The sequence below is a fragment of the Ostrea edulis genome, chromosome 5 (assembly GCF_947568905.1).
Source record: "Ostrea edulis chromosome 5, xbOstEdul1.1, whole genome shotgun sequence".
Taxonomy (NCBI): Eukaryota; Metazoa; Mollusca; class Bivalvia; order Ostreida; family Ostreidae; genus Ostrea; species Ostrea edulis.
The window spans coordinates 35,207,643-35,229,081 of NC_079168.1; the positions used below are offsets into that span (position 1 = coordinate 35,207,643).

Sequence of the window (21,439 nt, forward strand, 5' to 3'; positions counted from 1 at the left end):
TTATTTACAGTTTAAACCATATATACAAGTTTAATGAGTTTTAGCTATGAAATTTATACCACTTCATGGTCATTATTGATAAATCCAAGTTAATTCTAGATTTTAATCATCCCACTTGCATGCACTGTTCAACAAATTGGTTTAAAATATCTTATTTCTTTTCTTCAGTTTCATAGAATAAAAAACAAAAACCCAGTGAAAAAGTTTTACAACAATAAAAATGTATTTTAATGGAAAGTTAGGGAGTAAAACACAAAGAAATTGCTCATCAATTGTTCACCATTAGCTTTGTGTTCACTTCATTTGCAATCCATTTGCATTCAGATTTCGTTCATCATTTACATTTTATTTATCATTTGTTGGAGCTGAGTTCACTCACTATCGTTCATTCAACGTTCATGTATAGTTCACACTGCATTTGTTTCGGCATTCGTTTATTGTTCAGCATTAGCTCGGGGTAGTAGGATGAATCGGGGACTGCGCTTGTCATTCAGTATACCTCTCCTGCTTACAGTCAGAATTATTCATTTTCTGCTTCATTAGAAGTTTTACAACACAATGTTCTGAATGTTCCTTAGGGTTTATTTTTTTCTGGAACTTCTATTTAGATTATTTATTGATAACGATCCTGTTTCTGTAAACATGCATTCCTGGTCTCTGAGTGCCGCGTTGATACAGCTAGCCATACTTCACAATTAATATATCGTTGTTGAGTCTACCACACTATTCATCAATTCCAAGAATTTGTAAGTGCATGCTTTAGTAAGCACCACTTAATAGTCAGTTCCCCTTTAGGTCTTAAAAAGTTAATGAAGTTCTCTGCAATATTCCAGTGGGTAACACTATTCTCACAAGAATAATTGTATGAAAAAATAAAGATGCAGCAGCACAATATGATGAAATTGTAAAAGGCTGCGAAAAGAGGAAAGTTTCTGTTCCAGTGTTGTGTTTCACAGTCTCTTGTGAATTATTGTTTGGTCTCTGTAGGTATTACTTGTTCTTACAACTGAGACGTGATCTTCATCATGGCCGCCTCCTGTGTTCACAGACTGATGCCTTGGTTCTTGCTGCCTACATCATTCAATGTGAGTACATGAATGTTCAATGTGAGTACATGAATGTTCAATGTGAGTACATGAATGGAGTCTCCCAAATTCCCACGATACAATTAGGTGTAAAGATATGTTACATTTCTAAAGAATAAATGCTCAAACTAAGTGTTTCTGTGGACAGAATTGATGTCTTTTTGTTTGACAGCTGAGGTGGGAGATTATGACCCAGAAGACCACCCCCCAGGGTACGTGACTGAGTTCAAGATGCTTCCAAAGCAGAATGCCAAAATGGAAGATGAAATCATGGAAATCCACAAAACCTTAGCGTAAGCAATGCATGAATTCAAATTATCTTAATGAGTATTTCATTCTAGATATGTAAGGTGACAGGTTTTTTTTTTTTTAGCTCAAATGAGCTTTTCTGATTGCCTGCTGTCCGTTCTCTGTCTGTCTATCTCTCTGTAAACTTTTCACATTTTTGATTCCTGCTCCAGAACCACTGGGCCAATTTCAACCAAACTTGGCCAAAAGCATCCTGGGATAAAGGGCTTTCAGGTTTGTTCAAATGAAGGGCCCTGCCCTCTTCAAAGGGGAGATAATCACAAAAATGCAAAATTAGGGTAGGGTCATTTAAAAATCTTCTCAAGAATGACTGGGCGAGAAGAGCTGAACTTTACATGAAAGCTTCCTGACTTAGTACAGATTCAAGTTAGTTAAAAATCATGACCCCCAGGAGTAGGTTGGGGCCACAATAGGGGATCAAAGTTTTACATACAAATATTATTGGAAATCTTTAAAAATCTTCTTCTCAAGAACCACTGGGCTAGGAAAGTACAAATTTACATGAAAGCTTTCTGACATAGTGCAGATTCAAGTTTGTAAAATCATGGCCCCGGGGGTAGGTTGGGGCCACAATAGGGAATCAAAGTTTTTTCATGCAAATATGTTGGTAAAATCTTTGAAAATCTCAAGAACCATTAGGCCAAAGAAGTTTACATTTACATGAAAGCTTCATGATATAGTGCAGATTCAAGTTTGTAAAAATCATGGCCTCCAGGGGTAGGTAGGGGCCACAATATGGGATCAAAGTTTTACATGCAAATATATAGGGAAAATCTTTGACTCAGGTGAGCGATGTGGCCCATGGGTCTCTTGTTTGTTTGTAGGTTTATGGATCCACAACCTGATTTTTTTACTATTTGAAAGGAAAAAAAACATTTAAAAGGTTTTTTCATTCCCACCTACCCAATAAAAAATTAATACTCCCTATTTTAAAAAAAAGATGGGACTTTTTTCTTGAGAAATTTTGGACTCTGTGATCATTTAAAATAGTCTAGACATCTTTTTGTTTTAGAAATTATAATCTTTAATAGATAAGGCCAATTCAACTTAATTGATAGATTATCATCCCCACCCACCCCTCAAAAATTGTCCCGCCCTGAATTTTTTTAGTTTGCGGAACTTGCGATTTCCGTAAAATTCTCATGTCTGACTCTGGTATTTACACTTCTTGTTACATTTCCAGTACAGCAACGTGAAAAGCTACGTGAAAAAAATAGATAAGGTTTTCTTAATTTTTTGCGTTCTTCCGGGCGTAAATCTTGAAGATGTTTGTTATCTTTCTGTGTTTGAAATTAAAGCTTATACCTGGAATTCGTCTGTGAAATAAGCATAGATTGATATCCGTCCAATATTAAATGATGCACTTCTGTTGGCAAAACTCGTATGTCTCCTCCCACCCGCCCCATACTTTTTGGTGACCCTGGTTGATAATCTACTGATTAAGTTGAATTGGCCTAAGAGAGGATTAAAAATATTGATACATATGACAACCTTCATATTTATATAAAACCTTGCTCCCTATATCATTTTTGTAAACATGGTGAGACGAATGTGTACATTTTTCATAAAGCTGTAAACAAACGCTTGTCATCAACCAAGAAACCACTTGCTTAAGTAAGATCACCAAGATTTCTAACATGTATGTCTAAACATTCAACATTTCAACATAGGTTACTGATATTAAATCAATCTAGAGTACATGCACAAAGAAAAATGAACTGAAAATTTTCCTTGTAAAAGCTCACCGAAACTTTCAACTTTTGCACCATGTTGATAGCTGAGTCACGTAACATGTAAACATAAGCAGGGCTTGGGCCTTGTTTTGAAAATTAAAAGTTTGAATGTCTTAAAAGTTTGAATGTCTCAAACACATCTTTGTGCCAGCTTTTGAAATTTGAGTTTGTTGATATGTTTTACATGTATCAAATATTTTTTATAGTATTGATTAAACATCTAAATAAGAATACCCCCCGCAACAAGTTGTGGGGGGGGTATACTGGAATCGGGTTGTCCGGCTGTCTGTTCGTCCGTCCGTCCGTCTGTAGACGCAACGGTTTCCGGGCTCTAAAGCATTATCCTTTCCACCTACCGTCACCATATCATATATATGGACTACCCATGGGATGAAGATGTTCCCTATCGATTTTGGGGTCGAAAGGTCAAAGGTCAAGCGCACTGGACATCGAAGTAGCAATATGGTTTCCGGGCTCTAAAGCGTTATCCTTTCCACCTACAGTCACCATATCATACATATGGACTACCCATGGGATGAAGATGTTCCCTATCGATTTTGGGGTCCAAAGGTCAAAGGTCAAGCGCACTGGACATCGAAGTAGCAATATGGTTTCCGGGCTCTAAAGCGTTATCCTTTCCACCTACAGTCACCATATCATACATATGGACTACCCATGGGATGAAGATGTTCCCTATCGATTTTGGGGTCAAAAGGTCAAAGGTCACGTGCACTGGACATCGAAGTAGCAATATGGTTCGGTTTGTCATGCCATTTGTTTTTTACACTCAGAAAAGAGGTAGTTTATACCTATTACCAACACCCTTTGGGAGATTGGGGTAAGCGGGGGGTATTCTTAGTGAGCATTGCTCACAGTACCTCTTGTTTTTTTTAACAAAATCATTGTCCATATCCCATTAAAATAGAATGCCAGTACAAATAAATAATATGAAAGAAATAAACTGCTATACTGACATTGTAAACCATCATGAAAAACTTGATGTTTGCTATAGATTGCACTTTACCATCCATTTACAAAAAATGCATATGAAGCCCCACAAATCAATACCTGTATCAGGTGATTACTGCAGGTGTACTTTTCTGAGCAAGTTTTGTAGGAGCACTATACTGTATAGTTTACTCTTTTTCGTTATTGCTTGTTTATGATTAAATGCCAAATACTGCATTATTATGGCTCATATTTTACTGAAGTTTAAGATGATAAAATGAATGACATATTAATTTTTGTAGAGCTAAGGGATAAAGCAGCACATTGCTTAATGAAATTTATGTGTTAGATGTGCTATTTTATAGAGGGCAGGTACCATCAGAAGCAGAGGCCAATTTCTTGAAGAAAGCTGCCACACTAGATACATATGGGGTAGACCCTCACCAGGTCAAGGTCAGTACTGTGTTGTTTAATGTAAATCTGGGGCCAGTTGCACAAAAGTTAGTTAAATTTAACTGACAGTTAACTTCAAGTTAACGCTCTATGAATGTTCAAGTTAATGGCAAGTTAGCTGTCAGTTAAAGCTCAACTGGGTCCAGATCAACTGATGTTATCCATGCACTTTTTGTTCTAGTAGGATATCTGTTTTATCAGCATTTTTTTTCAGGATCAGAAAGGTGTTTCTTTATACCTCGGTGTCACTCATCAGGGAATCATGACGTTTCACGGAAGTCGTCGCACTCAGCTGTACAAGTGGTAAAGCAAAAGTTTTATGTTAAAGTGACTTGACTGGCCATGTGTGCAAAGTTGGATCAAATTTCTTAATTTTGTTAACAGTAATACTCTGCTTAGCTTCTTGCTTAATTATACCTCCATGTGATGCAAAGCTTGTAAGAAAAATAAAAACAGTATGAAGAATTTGAGTGTCACTCACAAAAATTAAAGTAAAGTTATTCATGACAGTATTTAAATGAAGTAAAAATCCATTAAAGATATGTAAACAAACACAAAATTTGAATTATTTGTAGTTTTGCGGCACATGGTACCTTTAAATTGCAATTAGTGTTTTAAAAGCTGAAAACTTTTCAGGACCCAGATAAAGAAGACACCTACATACGATGGAAAGACTTTGATCTTGCACGTCAGTGTTGCGGAGGTTAGTATTGGGCTGTTGACCAAATAATTTGTTACTTATTACCAAGTAGAATTTAAGATCAGATAGTCTTACCAATAGGAAAGTCTTGGACAAAACGTTCTTGTCAGTTTGCTATTGCAAGTCCTTATTGCTCCATAAGAATCTACTGAAGTGATCTTTGATGGTTTCATTTTGCATTTTATAGGATGAAGATCAGGCAAATAATAAAAAGGTGGGAAAATTGGGTCAAACATATATTGAAATTATAAAAGTATCCACTCATTGTTGAAAAAGCAGACACTTTTATCAATATTGTGTTATTTCGTATTTTTTCTTTGGTTAGGATTTTTTCAACATTATTAGGTATTCTTTGAGCCAATACCCAAGCAGAGATTTTAATTTTTTTATTTTAAAACATCATATATATATATATATAAAAGAACCTATATTTTAATTTGCTGCAAATTTTTGTCAACCTTTAACCAGATGTGAGAATTAAATGATAGATTATTTAAGATAAATATGCACTAGAGATGTGATTTACCACAGCATAATGTTATTTTTGTCTGGGAAACTCAACTCTGTTGTTTCCCGAACAATGTAAAGGGTAATCCTTTCATTGTGTAGCCTCTGTTTTTTGTTTGATGTTTGAATTCAAGCTGTATTTATCTCCAGAAATGTCAAATTTGTTGTATTTTAGCATAACTTCTCATTTATATGTACGGGACCCATAGAAGTAATGACTTTGATTTAATTTGAATAAACAGAAAGACATTTTTTATGGTGCATGTGGATATATTAAATGGTGGCTCAAAATTATTACATTTTACATAGTGAAACATTTATCTGTTATATAGCCTGATGTATGCTGGTGGTTCTCTGAAGATCTATATAAAATGCACGAATATTCTTTAATTTATAGATATCCATGTATTGGAAGCATGATCTCAACTACTCATATTTAGTTATACAGTCAATGGACATATGTATTATTTCAAAATGGTGTCACATTGTTTATGTTGACAATGTGCAACTTAAGAATATAAAAACAAACTGTCAAATTCCTTTTCGTTTGGTCACTTGAGACAGCCTTTGTGGAATTTCGTCTGTAAAACTGTTGAATGTAGAGAACTGAAATGTTTTCCTAGATGTGTGCCTTCATATTTATGCCCCCCCCCCCCCCCCACACACACACACACACCCCACCCCCCTTCTCCCTTAAAAAGATCATTTGCCTTAGGTCCAAGTCATTTTTTTAAAAGTCGTTTTAACTTGTTTCCCAATCATTTTCTGCATACTGTTGAATGATGTACTACCTATTAGCATTTAGAAATAAGATAATAGTTTAATCTTATGGAGGTAATTAAGCAATGCATGTATTAGTGGCTCATATTTGGCACAAAGATTGTTTATTACCAGAATCAGAGGAATTAAACATCCTAATTTTGACCATAAGGACATCCAGTTCTCAAAGTTTAATAGATGCACACTTGCACTATTTATGTATCCCTAGAGCACAGTGAAAATCTGGCAGGTGCTTGATGTCTCCAGAATGCCCTTGGTCTTCAACATTTGTTTGCCCTTCATCACATGTAAAAATAGTCATTTTTCTCTTTTATCTCTGAAAATTATTTTCAACTGTAGTCTATTGTCTTTCCACCTTTTCGTGGTTTATTTTCCAAATCACCCCCCCCCCCCCCACACACACACACACACACACACATATCCACTTCAAAAAATTCTGGATGGTTCTACAGTTTATGTCTGTCAACTGTCAATTCCTGAATTTCGAAACTGGAATAACCATTATTTGATCAAAATAACGGTGGTTTCTTTTTGTTCACTTGTCATTTGCTTTGTTACTAAACGGTCGGTATTTATTTACCAAAAGGGATTAAAAAGTACATGTTAATACAGAGAAAATAAAATGTAAATGATCCCAAACAACACAAGTATACTCAAATAACAAAGGTATTGTTTTTACCCATCATAGACAGGTCATATTATGGTATGGCATAACCGTAGGTCACTGCCTGTCTGTCCGTCTGGGCATATTTTGCAACTTCAGCAATGCTCTTGTTATTCTTTTTTTTTTTTTTTTTTTTGGTTCATTACATTGCAGTTGCCATTTTGCAAATTCAATCCAAGGCCAATGTATATTTAGCACATGATATGATGTTTACAACATGCATTATTTTCAGATCAATTTGTACACAACGAAATGACAAATGATTATGTCCATTGTCTGTGCATTCTTTTGAAATGCAACATTATACTGTACATCGTAAAACTAGATGTGCACAATTACATTATTTTATAGTCAATATAGATGGGGTAAAGGATCTGCATGGTTTATAAATTTTGATAAATGAAAAAATATTTTAACTTTTTACAATAAAGTTCTTTTAGTAATTGAATTCTTTAAAATTTTGACAATTCTATGAGATTGAATGTTTGTTAATAAATATGCATGTACTTTGATTTCTTAATGAAAACTTTAGTTGAACGATAGTCAGGTTAACCACAAAACCTGAATAACTTATTGATATTACATGGGTTTTTCATATATAGCTACTTTTATCTAATATTCTATAGCATTTAATAGATGTGCATGTATGTATAGGGTTTTAATTATATGATGATCAATTTACCAGAATTCCTGATCTTTTTATTACATTGGTCTTCCTTATATGTAGCTAATTTTATCTAATATTCTATTATAGCAACCTGCTTATGAAAGAAAGAATTTAATCATTCTATTATATAAAGGATTTTTTATTACATTTACTTTGCATGCATCAAAACGAGGTCATTCTGACATCGTCCACCATTTGAACATTGTTTGCTGTTATTTCCTTTCACAATAGAGAGACACTGGTTTGTCACTGGCTGACGTCAGTTAATTATGTCAAATGCACCCTCCTGATTTTTGTGTCCTTGCGGTTGTAGGGTCTGTCAATATACATGAAGGATTTACTGTCAAAATTTTTGTAATGCCAATAAGATAATATAAAAAAATCTAAAGATTATAATTATATCATTCAGTCTTATAACATTAAAATGAATATGTTTTTAAATCTAATGTTGTAAATTTTATGATATTGCATGATTGCCTTTTGAAACTTGGTTTCTGTTGTAATTTGTCTAAGTACTGGAGTGTTCTGAATTTCCATTCATATGAAATAGACAAGAGAATTAATGTATTTTTTGTTTCATTTGCAGAAACAGAAACCAATTGGCTATAAATGTGACACGCTTGCAGCCTGTAAATATCTCTGGAAATGTTCTGTGGAACAGCAGTTGTTCTTTACGTGAGTCATTCTGGTTATCCCGACAATTTACAAAACATGATACAAATGTTTATGAAATTGCAATTTATAAGATAGGAATAATGTCATGCTAATCTACATATCCTTTTTAATGGATACTGAAAAATTCACTGGTTCGAAGCATTAAATAAAATGTGCATGTTATAGCATAAATGTTCGGACAATAGGAGACTTTTGAGTGACTGCCCGAACGTTTTAGTCTGAATTTACACACTGAAGTCATTAGATAGCCCTTAATACTTCTAGCGCAGACCATACATGTACGTGTTATTCATAGTATGAGTTCTCAAGTGCAATGTAATGTGCTGCCGCCGCACCAATACAAGAAAGAAGTGGGGATATGGGCATTCGAGCTGGAGTAAGAGGACTACAGCCATCGCCCCAACAGTTTAGCAGAGAGTGGGGAATGATAAATTTATGAAATTTGTGACTGTAATCTGTGTTCATGGGAATCGTAATCTGTGGTCAGAGAAGCAGCAGTTTAAACTCTATTGTTCATGTATGATTGGTACATGGACAGTAGTGATTAAATATTTGAACTGAGGATCTACCACATCAAAGTGTATCTGTGTGGTCTGTGATATTTTCTATATTTACAATTGCATGACAAGTAAATTAAAACACTTAGCTTAATATTTGTTTTATATGATATTGTCATAAGATTAGTGACAAAAAGAAATGATATGATGGGGATGTTTGATAGAAATATAAATAGTCACCTCCCCCCTCCCCCATCCCAACCCTCAGTTGAATTACACAATAGGTCTGTAGTTTCTCATGCTTTCATTTAGAATATTCATGTTTCAATACAGAGAAGAATAATTTCTGCAATATGTAGACTAGGTGGGTTCATGATACATGTAGTCTGCCCTATATTACTTCCTGTCAATGTGGCATCAGAACTATTGAATCTTTCAGGAACATGTAGAATGGGGATAAAAAGCTCAAAAAGTGGGCTCATGAAATGCTTGAAAAAGGTTTGGTATGGTCAATGTGACCCCTGTATTACTTTGATCCATGATGGTTTGGTTTTTATATTTTTACAAAACACTTTTATTTAGAGAGTCTTCTAACTCTCAATGATTTTGTAATTTGTTTAATCACAAGAACAGAAAAAAATATGACTATATAAAGGTATCTTTCAAACATCAAAATTTATATAAAGGTAATGTAAATACATGCTGTATTTAAGCTAATACAGGTAAACTTCGGTATCTTGAACGCCGTTATGTTGAATACCACAGATGTCTTGAAGTGAGTCAACGACCCTGGCCGGTTTTTACTGTATTAAAAAAACCTGGTATCTCAAACATGGAAATCTCGAATACCTGACCAATCTCGAAGTTGATATACGGTCCCAAGTGCTAAAAACACATGCGTTATCTCGAAGTCCCCAGAAGTTTCTTGAATTCACACTTGAAGTTCGCAATCATCCCGTTATGCTAATTTTACGGTCTGTTGGATGTTTTTCTTAGGTCTAGCACGGGCTTCACGGGACCATTGCTGATAATCACATCTTATCAGCCCCAAGCTGTTGATTTGGTAGCTGTATTTAATTATGCAGACTGGGTGTTCGGAGGTGATAATGAAATGTCCACTTATACGTAAGATGACACGATAATTAAACAAGCAGCTTGGGGACGATTACTGAAATTTTGTTGTAATACACGCTTACATTTGCTATTGCAGATCAAAGTTAATACTGAACACATCAAAGTGATATGGACATCAAGAAATTAAACAATTAAAGACCTTTTTTTCTTATGAATATCAGCATCAAAATTTAAAATCTTCAGTACACATTATGTCTGATAAAAAAAAATCTAACTAAGGATTCGGTATTCGACCCGGGGATAGTTGGATTATCTGGCAGTGATGTAAAAAGAAAACTTAAAGTTCATACAATGGAAACAAATTCATCATTATAACTGTAGTGCTTTTGTTTATGTTTATTAACAATTTCAATAAATTATTTCCCGTCTCCGTCTTAATAATTATTACTTACTTACTTAATCCTCTTCGTGCATGTCTGCACATAAGGCTGAAAATAATTATTACAGTGATCGGTTTATCATTTACAAAGCGTAACACAATTTTGGGTATCCAGAATACTGAACTGAACATGATAACGGTGATTAACGCTATGAAAAACAGCTGAAATTCATAAAATGTAAGCTTTGCAGTATCAAATAAAGTGATTGATACTGAATATATATGCAAATGCAAACATATTTTAAAAATCTTTAATTTGAAACTAAAACTTTTACAGCTTAAAGTGTGTTTATTTGCCTGTCAAATAGAAAGACCTAAAAAAAACATTACACAATATTGGTTTCAATTTCATTAACTTTGATTTCTCGAACCTTCGGATATCTCGAAGTTTTTCTTCCGTCCTAACAAGTTCGAATATCGAAGTTTACCTGTAATTGATTAATTCTTTTTTACTTTTCTTGTGCTATAATCAAGAGATGCCAAAACTAGTAGTAATTGAATGCACATTCTATGTAACATACTCGCTAATATGTGAAAGATTAGTAATTACACAAAATGTACTTTAATACCATATCATTGTATAAATTCACCAGACAGTGACAGTACATACAGTATTTTGCTGTTATTATAAGTGTTGTGTATTGTTTTCAAATCCTAAAATAACTATTTCAATAATATTTGTGGACTTTGGTATGTTGGTCGTATAGACATACCCACAAAATTAAGGTTGTTTTGGGTTTTTTTGTCGGGACACGAATTTGGCGGATTTGGGTATACAAGATATACACTATTAATTTTTGTGGATAAAATTTTGATGAACTCATTTTTATTCATTTAATATACAGATGTACTTACATTTAGTGATTTTTATTTTGGTGAGTCTTTGGAAATCGTTAAAATTGGCTAAAATTATATGCCTGCCAAAAACAACCCCTGGCTCTAAGGTATTGAACTATGATTAAGGAAATCAACCCCTCTACATGAACTTAATTTCCCACGAACATGCTTATTATTCTAAAAAGGATAAAAATTTCACCCCATGAAAATTCATTGAGTCATGAGTATTACATGTAGTTGAGTCCTATTGATTGCCAGTTATGAAGTAAATGGTCATCTTTTTTTTCAAGACAAGGATTTCAATTTTGGAGAAGAGTGCATATTTAGTTTATGAGGATTTCTTGTTCAATTTTGATTACAAACTTTTTTTTCAGTTTGCAACACTCTGCTAATCCTCCCAAGCTAAGATCAGGAAACAGCCTGTTCTCCAGAGGTTCCAAGTTCCGATTCAGGTTTGTATGCTTTTGTAAAACTTCTCTGCATTGACATCATTCCCAATCTACATTATGTAGTAAAGAGCGTAAAGACTGGCACCAGCTGTATCTGAGTCTAAGGAAGTAATTCTTTAACATTAAAAATAGCAGATCCCTTTGTCTGTATGAATTACATGTAGTCCATCTCTATGTCATACTTATTACTTGTTAATTTTGGCAAACCATTTATGTTTTGAATATACATGTACCTGGTGTATGATAAATGACCAGGTTATACGTTTTGCCATTCTTCAGATCGTGTAACTTTTAACATCACCAGAGTCTCTCTGGTGTCCTATTGCTATCTGTTTTCGTCCATCATTGTGCATCGTTTGTTGTTAGTATCGTTTGTCTTTGGTCCTCCATCATCCATAAACATTTTCAGCTTCTTCTCTGGAATGCCTGAACTAATTTCAACCAATTTTGATATATCTATGGGTCAAGGGGAACAAAGATGGTAAAATTCATGGTTTATTCTGCCTTCCTATGGCCTGAGGGGTGGGGCCCAATAACTATCAAAATTAATGTAATCCTCAGAAATCTTCTTTACTTCTGGACATTAAGGCAGCAGTATGTTTGTATGATTATAATGAGCATTAAGCCCCCTACCAAAATTGTGAAATGCTTGACCCCAGGTTCAGGAACAAGGTGGGGTTAGATTGGTTGTACACACTATGTATTGAATAGAAAATCCTCTTTACTGCTGGACATCAAGCAGACAAATGGTTTGTATTCATGATTATAATGAGCAAGGTGAAAATTATTGCTCCTCGGTTCAGGGTTCAGGTTCCAAGACGGGGCTTAATTGATCACATGATACACACTATCATTCTTGATTCATACATCAGCCCTATATTTTCTGTATGAGTAACAAGGCAATACATTTTTTACAGCAGGTCCAATGCTAACTTACTGTTATGTCTGTATGGTTTATGCTTGCATGGATGATACATCCAACATATTCTCTGGATGAATAAATGACACAGTTATAGTTTTTGCAGCAGGTCCAGTTCTCAGTAAAACCTCTGACAAAGTGTGTGATTCATAATTTTGCATATGTGATAATCTATGGATGTACACGTTCATGATTTGGACACTACTTTTTGAGCCTGCTCAGTGAGGCATGTTGTCTGTGACGTGTCTTGTCTATTTTTAACAGTGGAAGATGTCAAAATGAAGCTTTTGCTGCCAGTGAGGACATAAAGAGAAATGAACCTAACTTTAACAGGTCAGTTTGTGTAGCAGGATAGTGCCATTTCTATTTTCTATTCAAGCTTCAAGCAACTGTAGTCATGATTGCCTGATTAAGGTAGGGAATATGGTGATACAGATTTCAATTCGTCTAAACGCTATACAAGCTCATCGGGTTTACTTAAGAGTATGTTGTAATTTTCAGAACTTCTTCCTTGCCAAATTATGGTCGAAAGCCAGATGGCAAGGCCTCTCCAAACAAACACAAATCATTGACTCTTGATCTTCCAATTAAGGAGGGTAAGTATTACTTTTTGATGTTGCAAGGACATAATCCCATGTTAAAATCCTCCCAGGCTTTCAGTTTCTGTAAAATGTTTTCTCATTCTTCATTTTCAGTTTTGAATTTTTTTGTTTCATGAATGTGAACCTTTTATATTGATTCCTGATTTGTAAAAAATCGACTTGATTATGTGTGCATGAGGTGGTAATATTATTGTTCTATTTATTCTTCAGGTTAATTTATGCCTCTATCCTTGTCACCAATTTATTGTACACAGCAATCTCTGTTGCTTTGAAATTGTATAAATGTTTAAGAGCTAGGACTTGCCCTAAAATGTAGAAAAGTTGTTTTCTTTCCAAGTTGCCAGCCATTGGTTGTTATAACTAAGTAAAATGTCAAATACTCCTGTGACTGCACATACATACTTGGTAAAAAAAAAAAAAAAGTGTGACATTTGAAGTCAGCAGACATAATGTTTTGCGTTCGTATTCCTTATTTAACATCTTAGAAAAATAAAATTTTGATTTTAATTTTCTTGTCTTGTCCATAGCTTTGTAGTGCAGAGATTGTAGAAACTCACACTTGGCATGAAGGATAAAGATTGCTTTTAAAATTTAAGAGGATGTGCCTTAATCCTCAATGAAGGTCATTTGGAATAGGCCAAGGTTACAGACTGAAAAATTCTTGTCCAGAACAATATACTGTATTAGAAGGGTTGAAGAGTAAGGATGATGATCTCAGATGTGCATATTGCTTTTCAATATGTGTGTGTGTTTGCTCCACTTGTGTGTGTGGGGGGGGGGGGGGGGGGGGGGGGGCTCTATATTCAATTCATGCCATTATGACAACCCTAGTTTAATTTGGATTTTTTGATAAATTCAAATATTATTACCACAAACTTTTTTCCAATTTTTTTTAAACAAGGTCATAATGTGTACATAGTATGTGTACAAATGTCTTTTCAGGCTTAAAAAATACAGTAAAACATGGTTACAGGGAACACACTTATAACGAATTCAAGCTTATAGCAAAGTGATTTTCATTCCATGTAGTTTTAAGATATATTATGAACTTATTAGATATAACAAATTATATTATAACAAATCCAAATTGTTCATCCCCACCAGTTCACTATAAACATGTTTTACTATGGCAACCTTTTGAAGGCATTATGTTATATTTTATCCTTTGTTGCTGTAGCTTCTTTCTCATTTTGTGTTATTGTTCTTTTTGCATATAGCATCTAAACCTGTACTAAGTAAGTAATGCATCTGTTGTGAGTAGGTTCACTATGTTTTGCATGTTATTTGTAGATAAAAGAAAATACAGGGTTAACAAGGGGGTATACAAGGGTAAGTTTTCGGCCCAACAGTATTCTCTGAGTATTTGTAGGCTTGATGTAAGACATGTGGTACCATTGTAAATGATATACACTATCATCCATGCATGATATATTTTTGAAAACTTGATTAAATTTTAACTTAATTAATGTTTATAGTTTAAGATATTTTCAAATTATTGACAAAAACTTCAAATCTGTATCCAATTTTTTTCTGTAAGGAAAAGTCAAAACAAAAGTGGGATTGCAGTTGTTTAAGAAATATATAGAGGCAACTTTTTATGGGGTACATTATCAACATGTGAATTTTTGTTGTGTGTACATTTGAATGTTTATTATGTGTACAACTTATAACAGCAAAGTTCATTAGATATAGGAAATCTTCTCAAAACAACAAGGATATAATTAGTCAAAAGGATATACTGTTGATTTATTTTTGTTCTCACCACTACCCCTGTTTCAGAGTGCATGTCTGATCCACAAAAAAGCATGAAATTGAACCACCCCACAAAAATAAAATCTTTTACAATGAGTACCAGTGGGAATATGTGACTTTTCTTGAAAAACTAGGTCATTGTATTGTTACAAATTATTTACAAATAACATGTCTTGTGTGCTATCTCCTGCATTCACATCTGTTTCACAAGTAGAGATGGACTTTGCACATATTTTACACAGTATGGCTTTAGTGTAACAATTTTATTTCAGTTTTGAAGTAAAACATGCTTTCCATTTGAAGTTGCCAGCATTGTATTTTTTCCCTAACATTTGGGAATGGTATTCAAACCCATTCAGTTGAGAAATACAGCATCAAAATAGAAGAAATTGGGAATTTCTATCATATCAACATATATAGGCATTTATTTTAAAATTAAAGGAACTGGTTCATGTTTTTCAAAAGAAATATTTTTCATTTTTGATGTTAAAAATTAAAAATATAACTCATTTGATGTTGACAACCAAAATATGGACCATCTGAATGCAAGGATAAGAGCAATATTTTAGCTTTGATTTTGTGTTATGTAAACAAAGACTAGAGTCTTTTTATGTAAACAAACAAACCAGTGAAATGTTAATTTTGTAATTTAAAGCATCTCCATTTTGTACAATCACAAATTTTAACTTTTAAATGACACATTTTACCTAAAGTATACTCGAGATGTGATATATATATATATAATAAATTTGGATCAATATCCATTTATTTTGAAAACTTCCTAAACAATAACACACCCCAATCTTTGTTTTCAAAACAAATAATATACATTCTGTAATGAGCTTCTGTCATGATGAATAACCTGAATTTTTTTGTGAAACCTTCTAAAACATATTGGACTGTAAATTTTGATAATTTGAAGTGAAAAACAAAATTTGGGAGAAAATCGTGAATCAATCCCTTTAACACTGAATAAGCCATTTTTGAAAAAGAATTAACAAATGAAAAAGTATGCAATTTTACAAACACCATTTTATTGACTATTTAAACATTTTATTCTCTATTCAAGAGGAAGTGAAGAAGTTAGTTAACTAGTACGACATTTCATACTGAGGAAGCCTTGAATTGGAACGTCATGTCGATTTGTTACTGGGCATTTTGTAGCCTCAAAATTGGGGAAAATCTATAGTAATTGGCATTGGTAACAGTACTGCATATCAGTACCAGTTTTATAAGGGGGAAATGCTGGATATTGAAAGAGAATCAATAAAGATAATGATTTACTTTTTACATGTGTGTATTAATTGAAAGGACTTACATTTAAAACAAAGTTTAAAATTATTTTACCAACTTTCAGTTAAAAAGAGAGAGTGAATTTTAGTAATCATTTAAAGTGGAACTTACCGTAATGTTCATTAATCATTTAATATTTAGTTTACAATTTCTATACCTTCATTTATTCTGTGCAGTAATGTATAAAAAAAATAATTGGCATGGATTAAATTTTCCGTATACATGTATTCATTCAGCTGTGCACATTTGTTTTCAGAATCTGCAGTGGATGTACCTAGAAAAGAGCAAGGGGTTAAGGCAGACATTGTACAGCAAACATCAGTGTCTGCACCAGTTGCTACGCCAGAGGACTCCACAGTGTCGGAGATGGTTGAACCAGAAAAAATCACTACTGTGGAAACGGAACCACCCAAACTAAATGGCAGTCTGCCAACCATTGTTCTGAACCCAGGTAATGATGAAATGCCACCATATGAGCCCAATAATACAGTGATTGAGGAACAGTCACCTGAAGGTCAAGGTCAGGAGAATGTTCCAGACAGTGATGATGAGGAAGAAGAGGTCAAGAAACCCAGTTTGGAGGATCAGATTAAGGATTTGGAGGAAGAGATTGAGAGAAAGAGTAGCTTCTCTGGTTCTTATCAACCGGAGGAGGAGGATCAAGATACACCAATCGTCATGGAAACCACAGTGCCCAAAGCCAGCAATAACGTCCAGTCATCCCCACTCACAGGGAGCCACGTAGTTAACTCCACAAAGAGCACCCCAGAGGTAGCACCCAGCAGTGGCGGTGGCTGCTGTCGGATGTTCCTCTTCACCTTTTTCTTTGTGTTTCTCACCCTTACAGTCACAGCCATTGCTCTGTTGAGTTCTAACTTAGAGCACCCACTGTTAACTCAACTCAGACTGCACCTTCAGTTTGTGGATCCAGTAAGAGAATATATCATGGACAGAATTCATTCCATCATGTCCTAGGTCTGACATTGAGGGACTTAAATTGCTTTTGAGATTTGTAGCTGTAAACCACATGTTGCTCATAACTCTGGAAGCTGATGTGGTTAGATATTCTACTTTTGGGTAGTGGTATTTTGTCTATAAGACAGGAGATGTCACATATCTTTATTTATGGTATATTCATGTAGGATCATAACTGCAAATAAAGAGGAGATGTCACCCTGATTAAGAGCATTTACTAAAGTATGTTTAGTCATGTATTTCATTATTGTTTTTTTTTTTTAAAGTTTTGCATTATATGTTCATTTTACAATCATGTATGGCAAATCTTTGATGTGTAACAGTGGATTATGAAATGTGATGTGATGGTAACATCGTTTCAGTGAACTGAACTTTTGGAGTCTTGTTGCTATTTTGTGGAGGGTTTTCTGTATGGCAGCTATACTTTATGATAGAAATTTTATTGTATGTTATGTCATTCATCTCTCCAGAAATTTTATGGATATGTTTTCACTTTTGTTTTGTTTGCTTTTTGTTGTGTACATGAGGTTGCAAAGCTTTATTAATTTTCTCACTTTAAACATTCAGTGATCTCGCTGAAGGTCTCAATCTGTGTTAGGTCTCAGAAATCTTGCCAGTAATCTTTTTATTTGAAAAATAGAACTTGCCAAATTTTTATCAGATATAGTTTTTCTAAATTGTGCAAGATTTCATTGAACACAAACATTTCTTGGTGTTTTTAATAGTATTTCATCTTTTATCCATCATCCAGAGACATATATATATATATTGATGTCATGGATACCATCAAACTGTGATCAGTCAGTAATTTCAATTAATTCTGAAAGGTGGACTAGTTTTCTCTTATGCAAGAAGAATCATATCATTAAATTTATTTTTGAAAGCTGTTATATGTTTTATGAAATGTACTTTTTCAACTTTTTTTTGTATTTGCTGGTTTTTATTCTCTCTCTTTCTCTCAGCAAGTTGTAATGTTAGAAATGGTCATGCAGAAAATTGAAGGGAATTGTTTTCCTGTCTCCATGGAGACAGTGTGTGTCATGAGAGTAATCCACTGTCTTGTTCTGTATGGTATATGTATTTTAAACCTTGCTATATTTCAAAGTAATATATAACAATTTTTAACTTTATATTTTATTTTTACGTGAGCTGGACCAATTCTTTGTTATTGTGATTTATATTTTATTTGTATTTTCACATATATTGCACTTTAGTCTTATGATAAAGCATTGTTACTGATACATAAAGTTCACTTTAATAAGACTGCAATATCCACAGAATTTCTATATTAGCGTCCTCTAGGCATCGTCAACAAAATGACCATGAGTAAAAATAAAAAAGACTTTAAAAAAAACTTTAATAGAGCACATTTAAAGTGAACCTATGGTAATTATCAATATTTTTATTCCCAGAAAAGTACATGAATAAAGTTTTAATAGAGTAATGGCAGAATATTTTCTATGGTTGATACATATATAGTCCATACAAAGTCTTCAATGATCAGATGAGATTACTGCATACTGCTGGCTATATCAGATAACAATTTAGGAAACTTTTGTCCTCGTCAACTTCCTAAAATCCGAAAGAATGTAGCTATAGAAATTCCATTATATAGAATATTTTGTGCTTTTTTAGCTCCTTCATTTTGTGTGTGAATGTGATAAACTTGTATTTTTGTATTTCAGTTTTGTGCAATATGTTCTTACAACAAGCTGTAGCATAGAAATGTAGGACTTGACCACAGCAAAGTGTTACTTAACCCTTCAAAACTAAATTCACAGACAGTATATTAATTCAAGTAGTATTATCTTCCTGGTTGAAAAAAAAAGATTTTGTTTGATATATGAACAAAATTTCAATGGTTGTGGACAAGATCTCCATTCTCTTTCAAACAAATGGGCTTTGTATGGCCTTTGTGACATGCTTTATTTTGTTAAGCTTGCTTTGGATATGTTTTATTTGCTTTCTGCAGTATACATGACATTAAATCCAGGGAGGATTTTCACCTTCCTAAGGGACTTTTTCTTTCGGGACATTTCGTTGGCTGTTGTTACTCCTCACAGCTTTTGGTTTGCTTTTAATGTTGTGCCTTTATATTTTAAAATTATTTCTAGAATATTTTGGGAGGAAGTGGGAAAGATTTTGATAGAAATCATGATTTCATTGTGAAAACTATATTTAAAGGTGCATGTGTACATTAGGTGAGGGGTACAAAAAACAGCAGAAATTTCAAAAAGTGGTATAAATCATCAGCCATCTATTCAGACATTGTTTTGGAGTCTGGTGGCCTTATCTGGTGTTATGTAAACGTACATGTATATTGCAATCTGTGCAAGTATGTTGAAAATGGAGGAAGGTATGCGGGAATTGTGCCAGTGCTAACAGCTGTATCAGATGAGATGTATATTGCAGAAAGCAGAATGCACTAGATATGGAATGTTGCACTTTGCACCAATTGTTCATTTCATAGTAAACCTGGGCATTTAACAGATCATTTTACATGATATTGTAGATTTTTATATGTGATGATAGGACAACTGATTCCTAAAAATTTTGCTGTGCAAAGTTTAAAGAAAACCTTTTAAGCATAATTTGGACATGAAAGTCTTTGTAGTCTTATTTGAAGAGACACTTATCATAATATTTTCTCATGAACAAATAAATTAATCACATAGACAATTTCATCGCAGATCCAGAAGAAGGAGGGGAGTGTGTCGGAACCCCACCCAATATTTGACAAAAAATTTAATGCCATATTTTTTACCACTGTGCAATTTAAAGTGTAAGCAGTTAAAAATTGGAGCCCTTGGATAGGCTGGTCCCCGTCTTGTCTTTGGAGGTCCCCCCCCCCCTTTCGAAAATCTGGATCTGCACATCAAGTTACAGCTTTCAGTATTGGTTGTGGACCGGATGTACAGTTATTCTGAAAGTTTGAGTATACCATTTCACATTGTAAACAATTTTTAGTTCTGGTTTAGATACGAACTGCATGCAATAAACATTATACTGTCAAATGGTTCTTGAAGGAACCCACGGTCGATATTATTTGCCTCAAAAGAAAGAAGAGTGTAGCAGAAAGGAAGGGGTGTACTTTTACAAATTGACAGTATGTTTTGAATATTTTTTTTCCCACAAAATCTTTACTAATATAATTGTTATGGGTTTAGGACTGCTAAACATTTAACATTCAAAATACACAGTTGGGTAAATGAACTAGATATAAAGAGTTGTGAATATCATATTGTATCCTTAGATATGACAATGTGTAGAATTTTATGTAAGTTATATCATTGTATTCTTTCATCATTTTGGTCAGAACTTCGAATTTTTTCTGAACAGGCAAGACTTTGTTAATGTTGTTTTTTTTAAATAATGCTGTCACTTGTTTTTGCAATGTCTGATTCACTCCACCATTGGGTAAATTAGTTTTGTCTTATTTTCAGGTCTAAAACTGGGCAATATTTTTAAACTTCATGTCCACTCAGTAGCGTTAATTTCTTTGTTTTGCATAAATTAAATGAATTGCAGAATTAAACACAGAAATATTATTAATGTTTTTCTTATTTCCATATATATATGAACAGCGATAACTTATGATCTGATAGTAATTTAAACAAGCTTTTTTGAACTATGCCAGGGTTCACGGACATTATGACGACCAAGATGACCAGTACTCGATTTTTATACGCTCGTCATCAGGTGAGCAATCTTAGGTTATGGCACTGTCCATCCAAGGTAATGTTTTCCGGACTTTTTTCGTAAAGGATGTATGTACAGCCTTGAAATTTGGTCACAATTTCTCCCTCAAAAAGCATAAAAGTGAGTTTGCATTTCAGCTGGATTGGTGTAACATGACTTACTTATGGGCTAAAAGTAGGTCAAAGTTTTCCAGATTTTTTTTTCATTATGGATACAGGTATTGCCCTGAAAAGTTACAACCTTCCTCTCAGAAAAATAGATTCAGTTTGTATTTTAGCAAGATTGTTGCACTGTAATCTACTTTAGGGCTTAAAGTAGGTCAAATAGTTTCCTTGACTATTTCACATAATGGATACATATATTGCACTGAAATTTTGTCATC

At 33.8% G+C, this 21,439-nt stretch overlaps 1 protein-coding gene across 7 annotated transcripts in view; it reads left to right on the forward strand.

The window, feature by feature from the left end:
* Positions 1–20,906, forward strand: part of LOC125652021 (FERM domain-containing protein 5-like) — a 44,281-nt gene extending 23,375 nt beyond the window's left edge. Inside the window, exons 5-17 of one of the 7 annotated variants that reach the window (XM_056165908.1) lie at positions 988–1,085; positions 1,258–1,378; positions 4,441–4,528; positions 4,743–4,831; positions 5,165–5,231; positions 5,416–5,442; positions 5,911–5,946; positions 8,433–8,521; positions 11,743–11,820; positions 13,001–13,069; positions 13,238–13,332; positions 14,556–14,573; positions 16,640–20,906. In XM_056165908.1, coding sequence (XP_056021883.1) covers positions 988–1,085; positions 1,258–1,378; positions 4,441–4,528; positions 4,743–4,831; positions 5,165–5,231; positions 5,416–5,442; positions 5,911–5,946; positions 8,433–8,521; positions 11,743–11,820; positions 13,001–13,069; positions 13,238–13,332; positions 14,556–14,573; positions 16,640–17,358 — 1,594 coding nt within the window. In that variant the 3' untranslated portion in view covers positions 17,359–20,906. Of the gene's footprint in view, positions 1–987; positions 1,086–1,257; positions 1,379–4,440; positions 4,529–4,742; positions 4,832–5,164; positions 5,232–5,415; positions 5,443–5,910; positions 5,947–8,432; positions 8,522–11,742; positions 11,821–13,000; positions 13,070–13,237; positions 13,333–14,555; positions 14,574–14,628; positions 14,668–16,639 lie in introns of all 7 variants that reach the window. The other 6 variants (XM_056165907.1, XM_056165910.1, XM_056165909.1 and 3 more) reach the window with 6 other exon arrangements.
* The last annotated feature ends 533 nt before the right edge of the window (positions 20,907–21,439 follow it).